Below are 17,619 nucleotides of genomic sequence, written 5' to 3' on the forward strand. Positions count from 1 at the left end.
CTATTTTAATACCTCCTCAGCTTCAGCCGAAAACTATTCACTTTGCAAATGATTAGTTTGCCTTCTCGGAGAACTACTTCTAACTTTCTTCTGTCGCTCAGTTTTGTAAGGGAAATGCTATTTTGAATTCCTGGTAAAGTAGGGCTTTTGTGTGTTTTTAACCAACCAACGGAAAATATCACCAAATACCTTTTAGCAAAAGGGTTATAGACAGTAGTCAAACAAAGGACAGAAATTATCTATCCTCTAAGAAGTCTGTGATGCACTCTTTGAAGGGTGAGGAGACAAAGAGCTTTCTATACTTATCCCAAATCTCTGAGAAATACATCCAAAATCAAATCCTATGAATCAGAATTGGGATTGATCCAGTTTGAAGAATAATGGCCCTCATTCTGACCTTGTCGGTCTTTTCGCGAGACCGCTGAGTTACCGCCGCGGTGAAGACCGCCGACCGCGGCGGTATGCCGCTGTGCGCATTCCGACCGCTGGGAGCGTTCCGCCGGGAAACCGCCAGCAGCCACACTGGCGGTCGGCGGAAAAGTGGAGACTGGTCAACCTCCACCGCCACGCCAGCAGAACACCGCCCACAGAATTACGACCCACATATCTGTGTGGCGGTCTTCTGTTGGCGGTGTTCTGTTGGCGGTCACCTCCCCATGGCTCCCGTCGCCTCCTGGAGGACCAACGCACAAGGTAAGTTGACCGTCCGTGAGGGGAGGGGGAGGGGGGGTGTTGTGTGATGTGGGCGTGCATGGAGGTGTGCGTGTGAGTGTGTAGAGGGGGTGTGTGAGTGCGTGTATGCGGGCCGGGGGTGCTGCTGTGTCTATGGGTAATGTGTGCTGTTCGGCAGGTGCGCATGTCTGCATGTATGTGTGCGGGTATGTGTCCCCGTTGTGTATGTGTGTGTAGGGGGTGTGTATATGTGCATGTTGGGGGTGTGTGCATGTCGGGGTGTATGTATGTGCATGTCGGGGTGGGGATGGGGAGGGGGTTCGTACCACCTCTGGGGGGTGGCAGGGGGGTGGAGGGTGTGGGGGGAGGACTCAGGTGGGTAGTGGGGGGTGGGGGAGACCCCTATCAGTGCCAGGGAAGGAGTTCCCTGGCCCCGATAGTGCTTACCGCCATGGTTCGCATGGCGGTTCCCGACCGCCAGAAACCGCAGCGGTAAGCAGGGTCATGATACCGTTGGCGGTCTTGGGACGACCGCCGGGCCGGAGTGCGCAAACTCTAGCCCGGCGGTCATGACCGCCGTGGCGGTCGGAGTGGGGAAGTGGCGGTCGATCGCGGCGGTGACCGTGGCGGTCGATCGCGGCGGTGACCGCCGCGGTCAGAATGCCATTTTTCTGACCGCCGGTCTGTTCGCGGTCCGACCGCCGCCTCTCCGCCGACCGCCAAGGTCAGAATGAGGGCCCATGTCTTTGAGGGAAAATTGTCATAAATAACTAGTGTTGTATTTGTGATTTGAAATTTAAATATAGCACAGCTCATCTTCTCCTAGACTGCCTGATTTTGAGTAAAAGAACCCCTTTTTACTATTTTTAGGAAATATTGAGTTACAAATGAAATACTTTAGCATTGGTTTGGAAATATATATTAACCTAATTCTGAAAATAACTTTTATTTCTTAATGTTTGTCTAGTTAACTGCATTTTAACATGTATTGAGAGTTACCTGTATCTATTTGTCTTCCTTTTAAGATATAGGAAGCTATGAGGTTAATTTGGCGGGCTAGGGCAAACGATTTGGCTCATTGTAATGATTGTCTTTATTGTAATGGAATATTGGAAGATTGTTTTATACTCTGTGTAACATTTTTTTGTTCTAAATTTTTACAATATTATATCTTGAAAATAAAAATGTATTATTGTTATTATTAAAAAACATCAACAATCTTAAGATTTGGATTTTTTCACTTTTTAAGTTTTGTTTTTGTAGAAGATATGAATGTATGTATATGGTGGATCAAGACAAAGACTGCCTCACTAAATAAACCTAGTGAACAGTTTGGTAAAGGCGGTTACAGACAAGGTCATATCTACCAATTCACTGGTTTTCAGATACAACCCTTTGATTGGTCACTAACTAGGTATATCTTTAAAGCTAAAGATAGAAAAAACACTAATGATTCATTCATCCTACATTGCAGAAGCTCAGAACTGTTTTAAAAAGGCACAAATGTGTTAACACTTTAACTCAAATACAGCAATGATGTAAAGTGGAAAACTGCTTCATGGTTCTCCACAGAAGTGCTTTAAAATCTTCAAACATTTGGGACATTGATTCTATTCTTAGTTGCTACAGCGGGATGCACAATGGCCCTCATTATGACATAGGTGGTAAATGCCGCCTACCACAACGGCAATGGCCACGACAAGACCGTTGCCGTGGCTACCTACCGTCCGCCATATTATGACCGTAGCCAGAATTCCGCCATAAGGATGGTGGAATTCTGGCTACGGTCATGGCGGTGGACGGCAGTAAGGTGGCGCTGCTGCCATCAGCAGCGCCACGCCAGTAGACCGCCGCAGACCGTATCATGAGCCATGATACTGCCTGGCAGTGTTCTGCTGGCGGACGCTGCTGCTGGCAGCAATGCTGTGTCCCATCTCCTGCTACAGGACCTCCTGCAAGCAGGTAAGTCAGGTGCTCCAACAGGGGAGGGGGGTGAGGAGTGTGTTGTGTGTGTGAGTGGGGGTGTGTGTGTATGTTTTTGTGTGCGTGCATGCAGGTGTGGTGCGTTTGGAATGTATGTGCATGAATGGATGTGAGTGTGTGTGAATGTTGTGATGTGTGAATGCGTGTGTGCTTGTATGCATGTCAGTGTGTGTGGATGTGTGTGTGCATGGATGTATGCATGCGTGGGTGAATGTAGGTATGCATGTGTGTATGCGTGTGTATGTCTGTGTGTGTAGGTGTGTGTATGTCGAGGGAGGTCGGAAGGGGGAGGGTGAGGGTGGGGGAGACTCTGGGGAGGGGAAGGGGGCAGGGGAGACCCCTATCAGTGCCAGGGAAGGAATTACCTGGCACTGATAGTGCCTACCGCCATGGTTTTCATGGCGGTAAAAAAGCCACGGAAACCATGGCGGTGGGAGGGGTCATATTATCATGGGCGGCCTTGTGACGGCTGCCGTGCTGGAAACAGTAGTCTCCAGCCCGGTGGTCATTACCGCTGTGACGGTCGATGTGGTACATTGGAGGTTTGGCTTTTGCCATACCGCCAATGTCATAATATGGCGGTCTGTACCGCCAGCCTGTTGGCGGTACTACCGCCACTATAACACCGACCGCCGAGGTCATAATGACCCCCATAATCTTCCCAATCAAAATATGCGATCTTCACAGTTTTTCTGAGGCTATTTTAGGTAGATCCTAATCTGCATAATAACTGCTGATAAACTGCCAACCTTGTGATGCTCAATAGAGCTGGCATTTAGTTTTATCCATGTTACCAAATAAGAGATGTTACATCTATTGAAAACTAGAAAACTCCCAAATATCTAAGCAGTTATACCATAATCTTTTATTTAATCATTGGTTCACATGAAGACTGTACTGTTGGGAGGATCAAACACACAGCTGTGCAATAATCAATCTAATAAAATAATGATCTGTTTTTCATATACTTGCAAGGCAGAAGTTGCAAATTTTTAGGACTGTGAATAACAAATGTGTTACAATGGGGTCTCTAGTTGGCAGGGATTTGCACCCTGTCCAAGTAGTTACCATGACTCTAGTCAGGGTAAGGGAGCCACACAGCTAAGAAAACCCCTGCTCACCCCATTGGTAGCTTGGCATAAGCAGTCAGGCTTATGTCAGAGGCAATGTGTAAAGTATTTGTACCCACACACACAGTAACACAGGGAAAACACTGCAAAAGGACTCCACACCAGTTTAGAAAATAGCCAACATTTATCTGAATAAAACAAGACCCAAATGACAAAAATCCAACATACATCAGTAAAGATATCACTTTTTAAAGATTTAAATGAGTATTAATTGATGGAAATCAATGATTGTAGCCTTTTAACACACAATACCTGGAATGCATCAAAAACAAAGACAATGAGGGCCACAGGGGAGGTGATGCATCAGAAAAGCGAAGCGATGCATCAGTTCCTTACTGAGCAGGGGAGGTAATGCGTCAGCTCCTTGCCGTCAGGGGGGTAATGCGTCGATTCTCTCTTTGCAGGAGAGGCAATGCATTGGTTCCTTACTGGCAGGAGAGGTAATGCGTTGGTTCCATACTCGCAGGGGAGGTGATGCATCGGTTCTCTTCCCGCAGGAGAGAAGATGTGTCAGTTTCCATTCATGCAACCTTGGTTCCTTACTGCAGTGCGGGGTCGGTGCAAAAATTACACCCAGGGACGATGCATGAGGAAATCCAGTCGCCCAGTGATGGGAGAGCCACAATGGAAAGGTGCTGCGTCAATCCTACAGTTGCTGCATCAATTCTTCCACCGTAAGACAGGGGCTGCGTAAATTCTTCAATCTAAAGGCAGGCTCTGCATCGCATCTGCTGCAAGCCCAGCAATGCATTGATTTTCAGCTGCAATGTTCTGGAGTGTGAATTTTCTTCCTCAGGACACCAATTTACACTTCCAACGGCCCAGGGAATGGATTTGGCACCACTTGGAAAGTCAGGACTCTCAGCAGAAGAGTTCAGGCACTGGTAGATGAAGTCTTTGATGTCCCTGAGACTTATTAACAGGAGGCAAGCTCTTGGTGAAACGTGGAAAGAAGGATGTGAAAGCAAACTCCATCCTTTCACACCCAGGACAGAAGCAGCAAGCAGCAGACCAGCACAACAAAGCAACAGGCAGAGTGGCAGTTCCTCCTACAGCATCCAGTTTTTCTTCCCGGCAGAATGTCCTCAGTCCAGAAGTGTTCTAACTTTATGGGGTCAGAGGACTAGTACTTATACCAATTTCTGTTTTTGAAGTACGCAAACTTCAAAGAGAAGTCTTAGTAGTGCACAAGATCCTGCCTTTCTTTGCCCTGGCCCCAGACACACTCCAGGGGGTTGGAGACTGCTTTGTGTGAGGGTAGGCAGAGCCCTATTCAAGTGGAAGTGCCAGATCTTCCCACCACTCTAGCTCAGGAAGATCCATCAGGATATACAGGACACATGTTAGCCCCCTTCGTGTTACAGTTTAAAGTAAATTCACAAACAGCCTAACTGTCATCCTGACCCAGAGGTGTATTCCAGCGGACAGGCAGAGGCACAGAATGGTTAAGCAAGAAAATACCCACTTTCTAAAAGTGTCATTTTCAAATTTACAAATCAAAACCCAACTTCACCACAAGTTGTATTTTTAAATTGTGAGTTCAGAGACCTCAAACTCCATGTCTCTATCAGCTCCCAATGTGAAAGTACAATTAAAATATATTTCAAGACAGCGCCCATGTTAACCTATGGGAGGGTCTGGCCTTACAGTAATGATGCCCGAATTAGCAGTATTTCACTAGAAGTACAGATAAAACACAATAGTACATGTCCTACCTTTTAAATATACTGCACCCTGGCCATGGGGCTACCTTTGGCCTGCTTTAGGGGTGACTTACATGTAGTAGGTGAAGGGAAGGTTTGGGCCTGGCAAGTCGAAATGGCAGTTTAAAACTGCCCACACAGACACTGCACTGGCGGGTCTGAGACATGTTTACAGGGCTACTCATGTGGGTGGCACAATCAGTGCTGCAAGCCCACTAATAGCCCACTAATAGCATTTGATTTACAGGTCCTGGGCACACATGGTGCACTTTACTAGGAACCTACTAATAAATCAAATATACCAATAATGGAGAAAGCAATCACCAATACAATTGACATAGGAAGCACTTGGACTTTAGCACTGGTCAGCAGTGGTAAAGTGCCCAGAGTCCTAAGGCCATCAAAAACGAAATTCAGCACAGGATCAAAACCAGGAGGTCAGAAGCAAACAGGGTCATTTCCGGCACAATGAAAGCTTTTGAAACATTAGATTATGGAACTGAGAGCTGGAGTGTTATGACTATAGCTAAAGTTGCAATTGCTGATAAGCTTATAGGAACAGCTTTGGAAAGGAAATGAACTAGAACTCTATTGAGATTCAGGTAGAATATGTTTAGCTTTGCAGTGGATTAGGTAGATGGCCTCAGCTTCATGATGATAAAATTGCATGATCCTTACATCTTAAATTTTATTGGGCTAGCCCATCCGCATTACCAAAGATGTTAGTGACTCAGCTGTCTCCAATATATAGGCTCTTTGCAACAGACAGAAGGTTCACATTAAAGCAACAAAAACGCAGCTGCTTACTTGGACACTAAGCCCCTCCTCTAAGATAAAGTTTAAAACATGAAAGTTCTGCAGACTATCTTACAGTTAATGTTCGGATTTTTTTTTAAACCGGCCGGAAGCACAGGCTGGTCACTTCCTTAGTATGAACTTGTCAACTTGTCTTATGGGTAAAGATCAAGGTGAGATAGGTCACCACTTCCTGTTACTATGTCCACTGTGTGGAAGACTATGAAGCAATGGCTACCATTCTTGAGTTCTAATCATAACATTTGGAAGATTAGTGACACACAAGCAACTTTTAAATCTTCATATGCCCTGTCAGTAGTGAGAGCAGTTTCCATGTCCATTAAAATTGTGTGAAGTCTAAAAATACTTGTAATGGTCATTTTATAGCTTATTTATTGTACTTCTATTTGATATCTTGTAGCATAAAGTGATGGTTATCTCAGTATTAGTCGTGGCTTCATCACGGATGACTTTTGATACTGCAGCTATCAATATATATAGTACCTTTGGGTCAGGCCACTTCAGCAGTTCGCTTTCTTCAATCAGCCTCTGTAAGACATTGACTGGAGGCTTTGTCAATGTCATCTTGGCTTCTCCCAGTGTAGTAATCATCCCTTGCCTAGAACTATTAGCTATTAGGGTTTAGCTTTCTACCTTCACTCCAGTCCTTGCACTGAACTGCAAGAGGGCCTATTTTTTAACAAGGGCCCTCTTTTTTCTCTAATTGTGCTGCCTCCTTCTCAAGTGTCTCACTCTAATGTGCTAGATGTTAGCACTGAGAGGAGATGTGGCCTAGTGGCTAGAGCTGCAGACTCTGGAACCTGGGGACCCAGATACTAACCCTTGCTTTGGTGCTTGACTCAACAGTGTTTGAATCTGGGCAAATCATTTCATCCCTCTGTGTCTAAAAGTGTGATATGTAGTGTATGATCTTGTAGATTGTCTCCCAACCCCAACATATTATCCTATGTTCTTTTAACTTCTTGCCTTTGTTAGTGCTGTATAGGTACCAATACATACATACCCAGAGTAATTGGTCATATAAATGCTTGTTTTCCTTGCACTGTGGAGTTTCATCAGTTCAAATTGGAATAAAAGGATTGTATCAATGTTTTTCCTCATATAAATGATGAGTGTCCGATGTTGCTATTAGCCAACTGAATGTTAGATATTGTATGGACCTCCAAAGCATGAATGACCAAGTGGGCCTTTGTTGTTACTCAAACCAGTAGCTTTTGGGAGCCACGTCGATCTCAGCAACAAATGCCTACGTCACTGGGCTACATTACTGGCTAAATTAAAATGAAGAGATTTGTGCTTTAACCTAAACCTCACTTCGTGCCAAAATTCAGTTCTTCTTAAGAGCAGAGGTGAATACTGAAATAAGATGCTTCGTTCATTTTAAAGCAGTGGGATTGCCAATTCAAGACAAGTTGTGGAATAATTCCCCCCAGAATGCCTAAAAACACCTTGTGAATTATGTAACTGTCTGTACAGTACATTAATAATGCATTATTGGTCAGTCTAGGAGATGATATTTAAAACCAATGCTCATCTCTCGTCGTATTAATACTTTACAGGCTGCTATTGAGTTTCTCTATGACCCATATAGTGACAGAGTTAGTGTGTACATTTTTAAATCTTTTTTAATAACGTGTACGTTATGGAAAAACTGATATTTTTGTTTATTGTGTAGAAATAATTATGTATATCCCTGTGCACCTGTCCATCAATAAATAAATAAAAGGACCAAGGAAGACAACACCAAATAGCCTATCAACTATAAACTGTTTCATAACATTTGGTTGCTTCTAAAAGGAAATTTAAAAAATGACCTTAATGCAAGTTCGTGTTAACTAAAAGCATAATCTATGGGCTTTTGGAAATCAGGGTTGACACACAGAATGTTCAGAGTAACATGGTAAATGGTTGTGACAGAGAAGATATCATTCACATCTTCTATATTCTTGGAACTAAGGGCCAGATGTAGCAAGCAGTTTTGCCCATTCTGTGTCTATGGGAAAATGTGTTCGTACATATGGCCCTAAGTGCATTACTTTGAGCCAGCACAGGAGTATACTTGCATCATTTTCGAGCATTTTAACAACCCTTCGAGGGAGACAAGATTTTGCCTTAGACCTACTCCTGTTACCGACGAATTCCCATAGTGATTAAAGCATGTTGCCAAACTTGCATAACACGTGCGCAATCAAATGTTATGTTACCTTGATATGTTTTCATAAAGAACTGTCACCCGTAGGTGTCCAATGGCTAAGCAGAACAGAAACCAAGCAGATTAAAAGCTGAAATTCAAAACAAATATGTCTTTAGTTGATTCCTGAAAGGTAAATGGTTGCAGAAACACTGAAGAGTTGTGTAAATAGTTTTCTGGATTGTAGGGGACGCGACAGCGAAACCGCCCAGCCGACCTCAAGAAATCTGGCAATCTAAGTGTTATGCCTAAGGAAAACAAATGAAGGTTAACTCGTCTGTATCTCATAAATCCAGCTCATCGATTCCCATTACTAGGAATGGATAAGCAGGAACTGGATAGATTTGGAGGCTGCCATGGTATGTATCAACCCATCTATCTCAGGGCTTAATTTGTCAATAAAAAGGTGCCGGTGTCCACAACCCTCCTCTTAAGCACGCGGCTGCTGCATTTAAATGTGTGAACATGGAATACTGAGGCGGCGTAATCCTAAAGTCATCTCGGGCCTCTTCAATCCATATAAAGCCCCTTCAGCTCACTCTTGCAGCTTTCTACTTCCTCCCTTTGTGACGCTTTTTCGTTTTTCCCTTCATCCGTCTTTCCCATATGTGTCTTTTGCTCGCAGCAAATGCTTGAGGCAGAAGAATAAGCGCCCCGGTGCTCAGCACAAATTAAGCACTGATCTATCTCATCCTAGGGATGCCCATATTAACCCTGCTAAAACAGGGGGTTGCATGTCAGACAGGTAGGGTGACTGGATCCTCTTACCAGTACCTAAAGCATGTACTCAAATAATCTCTGTTTACTGGAACACCTACTTGTAACAATCACCCACCATATCTGAGCCAAATGTCGACTACTGCAATTGTTTGCTGGTACTGTGCAGTACAGTGAAGGAAACCCCGGGATGAAGGTGCAAGGAAGCTGCCTCCAGATAGAAGAAGCTTGGAATTCTGCAAGAACAAAGAGGACTAGGAACTTCTCCTTTGGAAGGAAGATGTCCCACGTCGCAATGAAGGTTGCAGAAGTGTTCCCACACAGAAATACTGCAAACAAGCCTTGCTAGCTGCAAGGGTCGCAGAAGAGGTTTTTGGGTGCTGCTGAAGACCAGGAAGGACCAGGATGTCGCCCCTTGGAGGAGGAGACAGAGGGGGCACTCAGCAACTCAGAAAGCCCTCACAGAAGCAGGCAGCACCCACAGAAGTACCTGAACAGGCACTTGGAAGATTTGTAAACTGGAGTCTATGCAGAGTTACAAAAGAGGACGTCGGAGGCCAACTCAGCGGGTTGAGCACTGCAGGACGGAGTGCTGGGGACCCAGGCTAGGCTGTGCACGAAGGAAATCCTGGAAGAATGCACAGAAGCCGGAGCAGCTGTAAATCACGCAGTACACAGGTTTGCAGTCTAGCGTGGGGAGGCAAGGACTTACCTCCACCAAACTTGGACTGAAGGATCACTGGACTGTGGGAGTCACTTGGATAGAGTTCCTGTGTTCCAGGGACCACGCTCGTCAGGATGAGAGGGGACCCAGAGGACCAGTGATGCAGTCTTTTGGTGCCTGCGTTAGCAGGGGGAAGATTCCGTTGACCCACAGGAGATTTCTTCTTGGCTTCTGGTGCAGGGTGAAGGCAGGCGACCCACAGAGCATGCACCACCAGGAAACAGTTGAGAAAGCCGGCAGGATGAGGCGCTACAATGTTGCTGGTAGTCGTCTTGCTACTTTGTTGCGGTTTTGCAGGTGTCCTGGAGCAGTCAGCGGTCAATCCTTGGTAGAAGTCAAAGAGGGAGATGCAGAGGAACTCTGGTGAGCTCTTGCATTCGTTATCCGAAGAATTCCCCAAAGCAGAGACCCTAAATAGCCAGAAAAGGAGGTTTGGCTACCAAGAAAGGAGGATTGGCTACCAAGAAAGGTAAGAGCCTATCAAAGGGGGTCTCTGACGTCACCTGCTGGCACTGGCCACTCAGAGCAGTCCAGTGTGCCCCCAACACCTCTGTTTCCAAGATGGCAGAGGTCTGGGACACACTGGAGGAGCTCTGGGCACCTCCCCTGGGAGGTACTGGTCAGGGGAGTAGTCACTCCCCTTTCCTTTCTCCAGTTTCGCACCAGAGCAGGGCTGGGGGATCCCTGAACTGGTGTAGACTGGCTTATGCAGAGATGGGCACCATCTGTGCCCATCAAAGCATTTCCAGAGGCTGGGGGAGGCTAATCCTCCCCAGCCCTTCACACCTATTTCCAAAGGGAGAGGGTGTAACACCCTCTCTCAGAGGAAATCCTTTGTTCTTCCTTCCTGGGCAAGGGCTGCCTGGACCCCAGGAGGGCAGAAACCTGTCTGAGGGGTTGGCAGCAGCTGCAGTGGAAACCCCGGAAAGGCAGTTTGGCAGTACCCGGGTTCTGTGCTAGAGACCCGGGGGATCATGGAATTGTCCCCCCAATACCAGAACGGTATTGGGGGGACAATTCCATGATCTTAGACATGTCACATGGCCATGTTCAGAGTTACCATTGTGACGCTATACATAGGTATATGTATATATATATATATATATATATAAAGCAGTGGCTAGCTCCACTGTGTAGAGTTTTCATAGGAAGAGTGTTTTTTGTTTTTTTAATAACTTTAGCGCCATTTGAAGCTTTCCAAAAAAAGGTCATCCACCTCAGCTCCTTCCTGGAAAGCTTCAGGGTGATCGGAGAAGTGGGGGGCAGAGAAAAGGGGGGGAGTTCCAAAACATGTTTTCCCATGCAATTTCCCATGAATTTTGGAAAGCGATAAAGAAAACAATAATTGGACAGACTTGCAACAAATTTGGTAGAGCTAGCTCTTTACTAATAATACAGACTTTTTCTGAATTGGTGTAAATCTGTTCAACTGTTTTTAAATGTAAGTTTTAAAAGCTTCAAAATGTAACAATATATGGATGGTTGGTCCCACAGGAGCTCTGCGGTACTCCCATGGTATCGCAAATTTACAAGTAAAGCATTCTGATTAGCCAAGAGTGTAGCAAGCACTTTTACTGGCTGCATCATCACTAGGCTGTCATCAATATCATCAATGATGTCATCAGTTATGCCATTTAATATGTTGTGAGTGATGCAATATGTGTTGTCATAAGAAGTGTGTGGCAGGGGCGCAAGTCATAGTTATCTCAGAAAACTATAACTGGTGAATTTCAGTGTTGTTTTGGTTTGTATGACATTTACAAGGCCTAACTATAAAATGTGTGTGTGTGTGTGTGTGTGTGTGTATATATATATATATATATATTGATGCTCTCTCTATTGGCCCATCACTCGAGTGGCAACACTGAAAATGACCCCCACTTTCCATAGGCACATCTTAATCATAGGTGATTGTGCAACCCTCAGGCAATACGCATCTAACCCCATAGACTATAGACCCTCTCTCCCTATGTTAGTCTCTCCCTTCTCTGCCCTTTTGTACCTTACCTAGAATGAGCATGCTCCTTTATGTGTCTCTTGACTTGCTGCTAGCGTGCTTGTTCTCATATATTTAACCCATGGTCTTTAGGCCTGGGCACAATTTCAATCACGCTGGAGTAATCGGTAATTCTGCTTTACTCTTTAGCAGTGTGGCTAAAGTGTGGCTTTAGCCACACTGCAAAGCATTTGCGTTGCTGTACAGCATGGCTACCGAGCATTGCTGAACCCAATAGCTCTTATAGGCGAGACCTATTGGCTTTGCCAATGCTTGTTCTTGTGTGCATTTCACAAGGCCTATTTTTTGTACTCGTGCGAGGTGTAGCCAGATGCTCCAAAATAGGAGCGTAAGGCGGGGGCACCCAACCCTTCTAGGGGGGTCCCCCGATTCTGCCAAAAGCCATAGAATAGCTCTAAAATAGGAGACGGGGAATAGGTCATCGCATTCTGCAGGCCGACATTTTGTGTTAACAATTACTCCAAGAGAGGATAAGAGGTGACCCATAGTCATTTCCAGTACTGAAGTAATGAGGCCTGTTGCGAGCACTGGGGGTTACGCCCTCTCCCACCCGTCCCTGATTTCTTATTGATTTGCTTCTGCTCTGGCCACTGCTGCCCTGGTGATATCCCTATCTGCCTCACCTCATCTGACCCTTCAAGCACCCTCCTTTTCATAACAACCCCCCTCACTTTGTCATGAGTGTCCGTGGCAGCGCCAGCCCCGCCTCCCTGTTCTTGGGGAGCAGATGGGTCCTCATTGACAGCATCTTATCGGGCCTGGCAGCTCGTCTCGGCCTCCCTGTTTGTCATGTCAGGCTGGGTGCCGCGCTGACGCGCTCTAATTGAAAACCTCCGATATCAGCTCTCTGCTGCTGTCATATGATAGCACCCCGCCACCCGTCCTATTGCAAAAACCGATGACTATACTCGTGAAATGAAACGTGACCCGTTAACAGTGGTCAGCTGAGATAGCTCAGTGGATTAAAGCAAAATCTGCGTAAAAACGAAACAATGCTCGGACAGAAGAACCTCAGCACGAGTCCTTCTCTCATCATCAAAAGTGACCGATAAAATGTGTACACAGTTGGAAAATTACTTTGTGAATAAAAGTGTCTCCCAGTGACGTCACGAAGAGAGCCCTACATGGACACAGATGTACGGGTGCACTGCAGTGCTTAGTTTGTAAATAAAACGTGTGGGTGCCCAAAGCTCTACTCTGAAACACGCGGCTGCTGCAATTAAATGAATGCACAGAATACTGAGGCAGCGTAAACCCGAAACCATCTCGGGCCTCTTTAGTCCATTTACAGCCAGTCCCTGCCCCCCAGCTCACTTTTGCAGCTTTCTGCTTTCTCTCTTAGTGGCGCTTTTTCGTTTTCTGTTCTTCGCCTTTCCCATATGTGTCTTTTGCTTGCGGTAAATGCTTGAGGCAGAAAAATAGGTATCGGCCCTCTAAAATAAGCGTCGGTGTCCGCACCGGAAACCACCGCCTCAAATTAAGCACTGGTGCATTGTTCCTCATTTCTCTGAATTCACACGTTTCTAGTCGGAACATATAGCTTGCTGCTGCGTTATTTTACGATGTTTATTCTTGAAACACAAAATATTGAGGCTCATAAATTAACATTACTTTAACCATGTTTTTCAGATCTAGGAGCAATTACTTGCGTGTAAATAGTTTGTTTTAATAAAGTGCACGAGTTAAGATCATCACAATCCCACAAACCATCAGGGCCAGCTTTAGTTCTTGGCGCCCAGTGTGAGATTCTTTTTTGGCACCAAAAGTGACTTCCTTTTCCACTGATTCTCTCAGTATCACTCTCCAGCAGTGCCCCTCATCTCTCCATAGCCCCTGTCCCACATACATTTCATTTTTTAAAGCGCTGATTGGGATTGGCTTTACTAATAAGAATGTATTTCAACTTTAAAAAACCCTTTTTAGCAACTTTAGGAACAGATAACGAGATAAAGAAAAAACCTCACGGTGCAAACCATGCAGTTGGCCTGCAGGTCTTCGATGCCAGTTCATAAGCCGCCGTGCTACATCAGCGTTCTAACTTACAAGTAACAAAATGATCTTTGTGACAAAAGCAGTAACCCACTGAGCTATCCTCATAAAATACAGTTCTCTGATCTGCATGGTACATATTCTTTGCAGCCTAGTAACACTCTGTGCTACTTTAGAATGAGTCAAACCGCCATTAGAAAAAAGCATCGCCCTAAAGCCAGCCCTGACTACCATCGAAAACGGACTGGATCCTCGTCTCTGTACCAACCTATTCATCAATTCATCAATCAACCCATCTATTCAGTAACCAGTAAAGCTATTGATCCATCTTTCATTTCACCAATCCAGTCAGTAACCCGGCCGGCTACTAAATCATCTACCAATCCGTCATTCCTTCACTCCATTCACTCATCCAATAACCTGTCCATCTACTAATCCATCCAAACATCAATTGATGCAGCCATCCAGAAACGCACCCAACTATTTATCCATCATGAATCCACCCATCCATTCAGTAGATCGCCCATCTATTAATCCATCCAGTAATCTTCCCGGTTACTAATTGATCCACATTCAGTAACCTGACCAGCTACTAATTCATCAATCGATCCACTCATCCCGTTACTAATGCATCCACACATTCACCTAGGCATCCAGTAAACCATTTGGCTACTAATCCACCCATCCATCGCATCAGTCCACCCATCCCTCACGTAACTAGTCCAGCTAGATTCATCTATCCATCAATTTAGTCAACTGCATAGCTTCTAATCCATCCATCAGTCCATACTTTGATCGAGTAATTCGCAGAACTACTGATCCATCCATTCGTCGATCTTTCCATTTATCAATGTATCCATCAATCCATCCATTTAGTAACTGCCCAGCTACTAACCCATCCATAATCAATCCTACCCAGTAACCTGTTCAATTAGTTACTAATCTATCCATTCATCAATTTATCCAATATCCCGAACAGCTACTTATCCATCCACGAGTCGTTCCATCCATCAACCCATTCAGCTACTAATACATCCATCAATACAACCATTCATCCAGTAAACCTTCCAGCTACTAATCCAGCCATCTGTCAAGTACTCCTTCATCTAATAATCCATCCTCCAATCCATTCATCCAGTGATATGACCAACTAATAATCCACCCATGGATTGTTCCATCCATCCATCCATCCAATAACTCACTGTGCTTCTAATCCAAACAGCCATCAATTCATCTATTTATCCAGTAGCTTGTCCAACTACTAATTCACCAATCAATCCATCTAATCGGCAGCTCTTTCACCTTCTAATCCATTTATGTACTCATCCATCCAGCTTCCCATTCATCCACCAACTAGGTAACCCGTTTCACTACTAATCTACCCGTTCCTTTCTACAGAAACCTGTTCAGATATGAATCTATCCGCTCAGCCCCACCCGCCCAACCATCAATCCATCGATCAATCCGCCTGTTGGTGCCTGGTTCTCCCCGTCTCTCCCTCTCTACTTCGCACAGTCACAACCACAAGAACACAAGTCTTTGAATAAAAATCCTATAAAAGTACACTGAAGTATCGCTACAATAACTAAAGCCCGCTATTATTAATAATAGGGGGAATGGTACAAGAGACAGTATCAAGCAGGAAGAATAGAAAGCAGGAATTGCGAGAGGCTGGGCCGGTGAAAGTCGGGAGAGCCCACAAAGTCGGCAGTAAAAACACAAGGAGTGTGGGGGCTGCGGGAAACGTGAGCTGGCTGGGAGAGAATATAAGGGCGAGGGGTTCAAAGTGTACTCAAAATAATTTCCGGCGTGACCGCGTCCCTCTATCTCCAGCACGCTGTCCAGGGGGGAAACACTTCCTTCTTTTCTGAATATTGAGCTCAATTCATTATCCTCGGTTGTGCGTGCATCCTCCCACCACCCTCTGCTGTTCAGCATCATCTAATGACCCTCTTCCCTCAGTCCATCCTTTCTTCGCCTCTATCCGCTCTGCTTCCAGCCTTGGCCATCTTCTCTCTCTGAATTTTACCAATCTCTGATATGACTGCACAGCCTCCTAACCCCCCTGCCCTCCCTGCATCCTATCCTCGCCCTCTGCCCTCCCTGCATCATCTCCTCGCCCCCTGCCCTCCCTGCATCCTCTCATTGCCCTCTCCCTTCAGTCCTCCTCTCCTCGCCCTCTGCCCTCCCTGCATCCTCTCCTCGCCCTCTGCACTCCCTGCATGCTCTCATTGCCCTCTCCATTCAGTTCTTTTCTCCTCGCCCTCTGCCCTCCCTGCATCCTCTCCTCGCCCTCTGCCCTCCCACCGTCCTCTCCTCGCCCTCTGCCCTCCCTGCATCCTCTCCTCGCCCTCTCCCTTCGGTCCTCCTCTCCTCGCCCTCTGCCCTCCCACCGTCCTCTCCTCTTCCTCTGCCCTCACTGCATCCTCTCCTCGTCCTCTGTCCTCCCTGCATCCTCTCCTCGTCCTCTGCCCTCCCACCGTCCTCTCCTCGCCCTCTGCCCTCCCACCCTCTGCCCTCCCTGCATCCTCTCCTCGCCCTCTGCCCTCCCTGCATCCTCTCCTCGTCCTCTGCCCTCCCTGCATCCTCTCCTCGCCCTCTGCCCTCAGTCCTCCTCTCCTCGCCCTCAGCCCTCCCTGCATCCTCTCCTTGCCCTCTCCCTTCAGTCCTCCACTCCTCGCCCTTTGCCCTCCCTGCATCCTCTCATTGCCCACTCCCCCCTCCAACTCCTTATGCTTCGCTGACCCTCACATAGCCTGCTGTCAGCATCGATTTCCCCTGATTGTCCACCCTCTCGCAGCCTCTTCCCCCCACAGACCCCTGGGCTCGCGGCCCCTTTCTCTCTCACACCTCCCTTGCCCCCCGCCTCTCCCCCTTCCATTTCTGCTGTTTTCTGTGCCTCCTCTTCTGAGCCAGTCTAACAAAGGCTCCAGGACTGCAGCCAGACTGCAGGGGAAGGGGGGGGGGGGGAGACACTGACTGGAAGGGAGGGGAGAGCAGGGATGGAGGACAGCGCAGGCAGGGGAGAGAGCAGGCAGGTGGACATGCAGGCAGGACACAGGCATACAACACACAAAAGGCATTGACGGCCGATGGTGGTATGATGTTTTGAGGAGGACGAACAGATGATGGGAACGGGGCGAAGGGGGTGCACTTACCCGGTACACGTTCTCCGTCAACCTGTTCACCTCTTCGGACCGGGACATGGTGCAGGGGTCGCGGGGGCTCCTAGCATGGACCCTTGGGGCGCAGAAGCAGAACTGCTCCAGGTTTGGGGTCTGGATGTGGGGTGGGGGTCCTCTGCCGGCTCGGGGAGGCGGGTGACCACCACTAGCTTCTGTGGTCAGGGAGGGATGAGACACAGAAGGAGTGGGGGCGCGGGAGGGGGCTGCCCCCTGGCAGACACAAAAGTTTTGCAGCTTAGGAAGGGAAACTTATGGCCAATGGGGGCTCTGCTGGCCTCCCACCCAGTGGCACTTGTTTGCATAAAAGAGGGAGGGGTCTCCTCGTTACTGACAGCTTGGGAGAGGCATGTGTCATTTCCATATTTAAAGGGACATCTGGGAGGGTGGGAGGCAGGCTGTCACGCACAGGATGTCCCTTTCAAGACCACCCTCCCAGCTTGTCAAATTAGAACCTATCTCACGCACCAATACGCACATTGTGTCAAATTTTCG

General features: G+C 46.8%; 1 protein-coding gene across 2 annotated transcripts in view; it reads right to left on the reverse strand.

Moving 5' to 3' along the window:
* Positions 1–17,387, reverse strand: part of LOC138246262 (BAR/IMD domain-containing adapter protein 2-like) — a 284,522-nt gene extending 267,135 nt beyond the window's left edge. Inside the window, exon 1 of one of the 2 annotated variants that reach the window (XM_069200687.1) lies at positions 17,101–17,387. In XM_069200687.1, coding sequence (XP_069056788.1) covers positions 17,101–17,148 — 48 coding nt within the window. In that variant the 5' untranslated portion in view covers positions 17,149–17,387. The remainder of the gene's footprint in view (positions 1–17,100) is intronic. The other variant, XM_069200688.1, reaches the window with a different exon arrangement.
* Between the last annotated feature and the right edge of the window lie 232 nt (positions 17,388–17,619).

This window comes from Pleurodeles waltl, chromosome 7, assembly GCF_031143425.1.
Source record: "Pleurodeles waltl isolate 20211129_DDA chromosome 7, aPleWal1.hap1.20221129, whole genome shotgun sequence".
In the NCBI taxonomy this organism is placed as follows: domain Eukaryota; kingdom Metazoa; phylum Chordata; class Amphibia; order Caudata; family Salamandridae; genus Pleurodeles; species Pleurodeles waltl.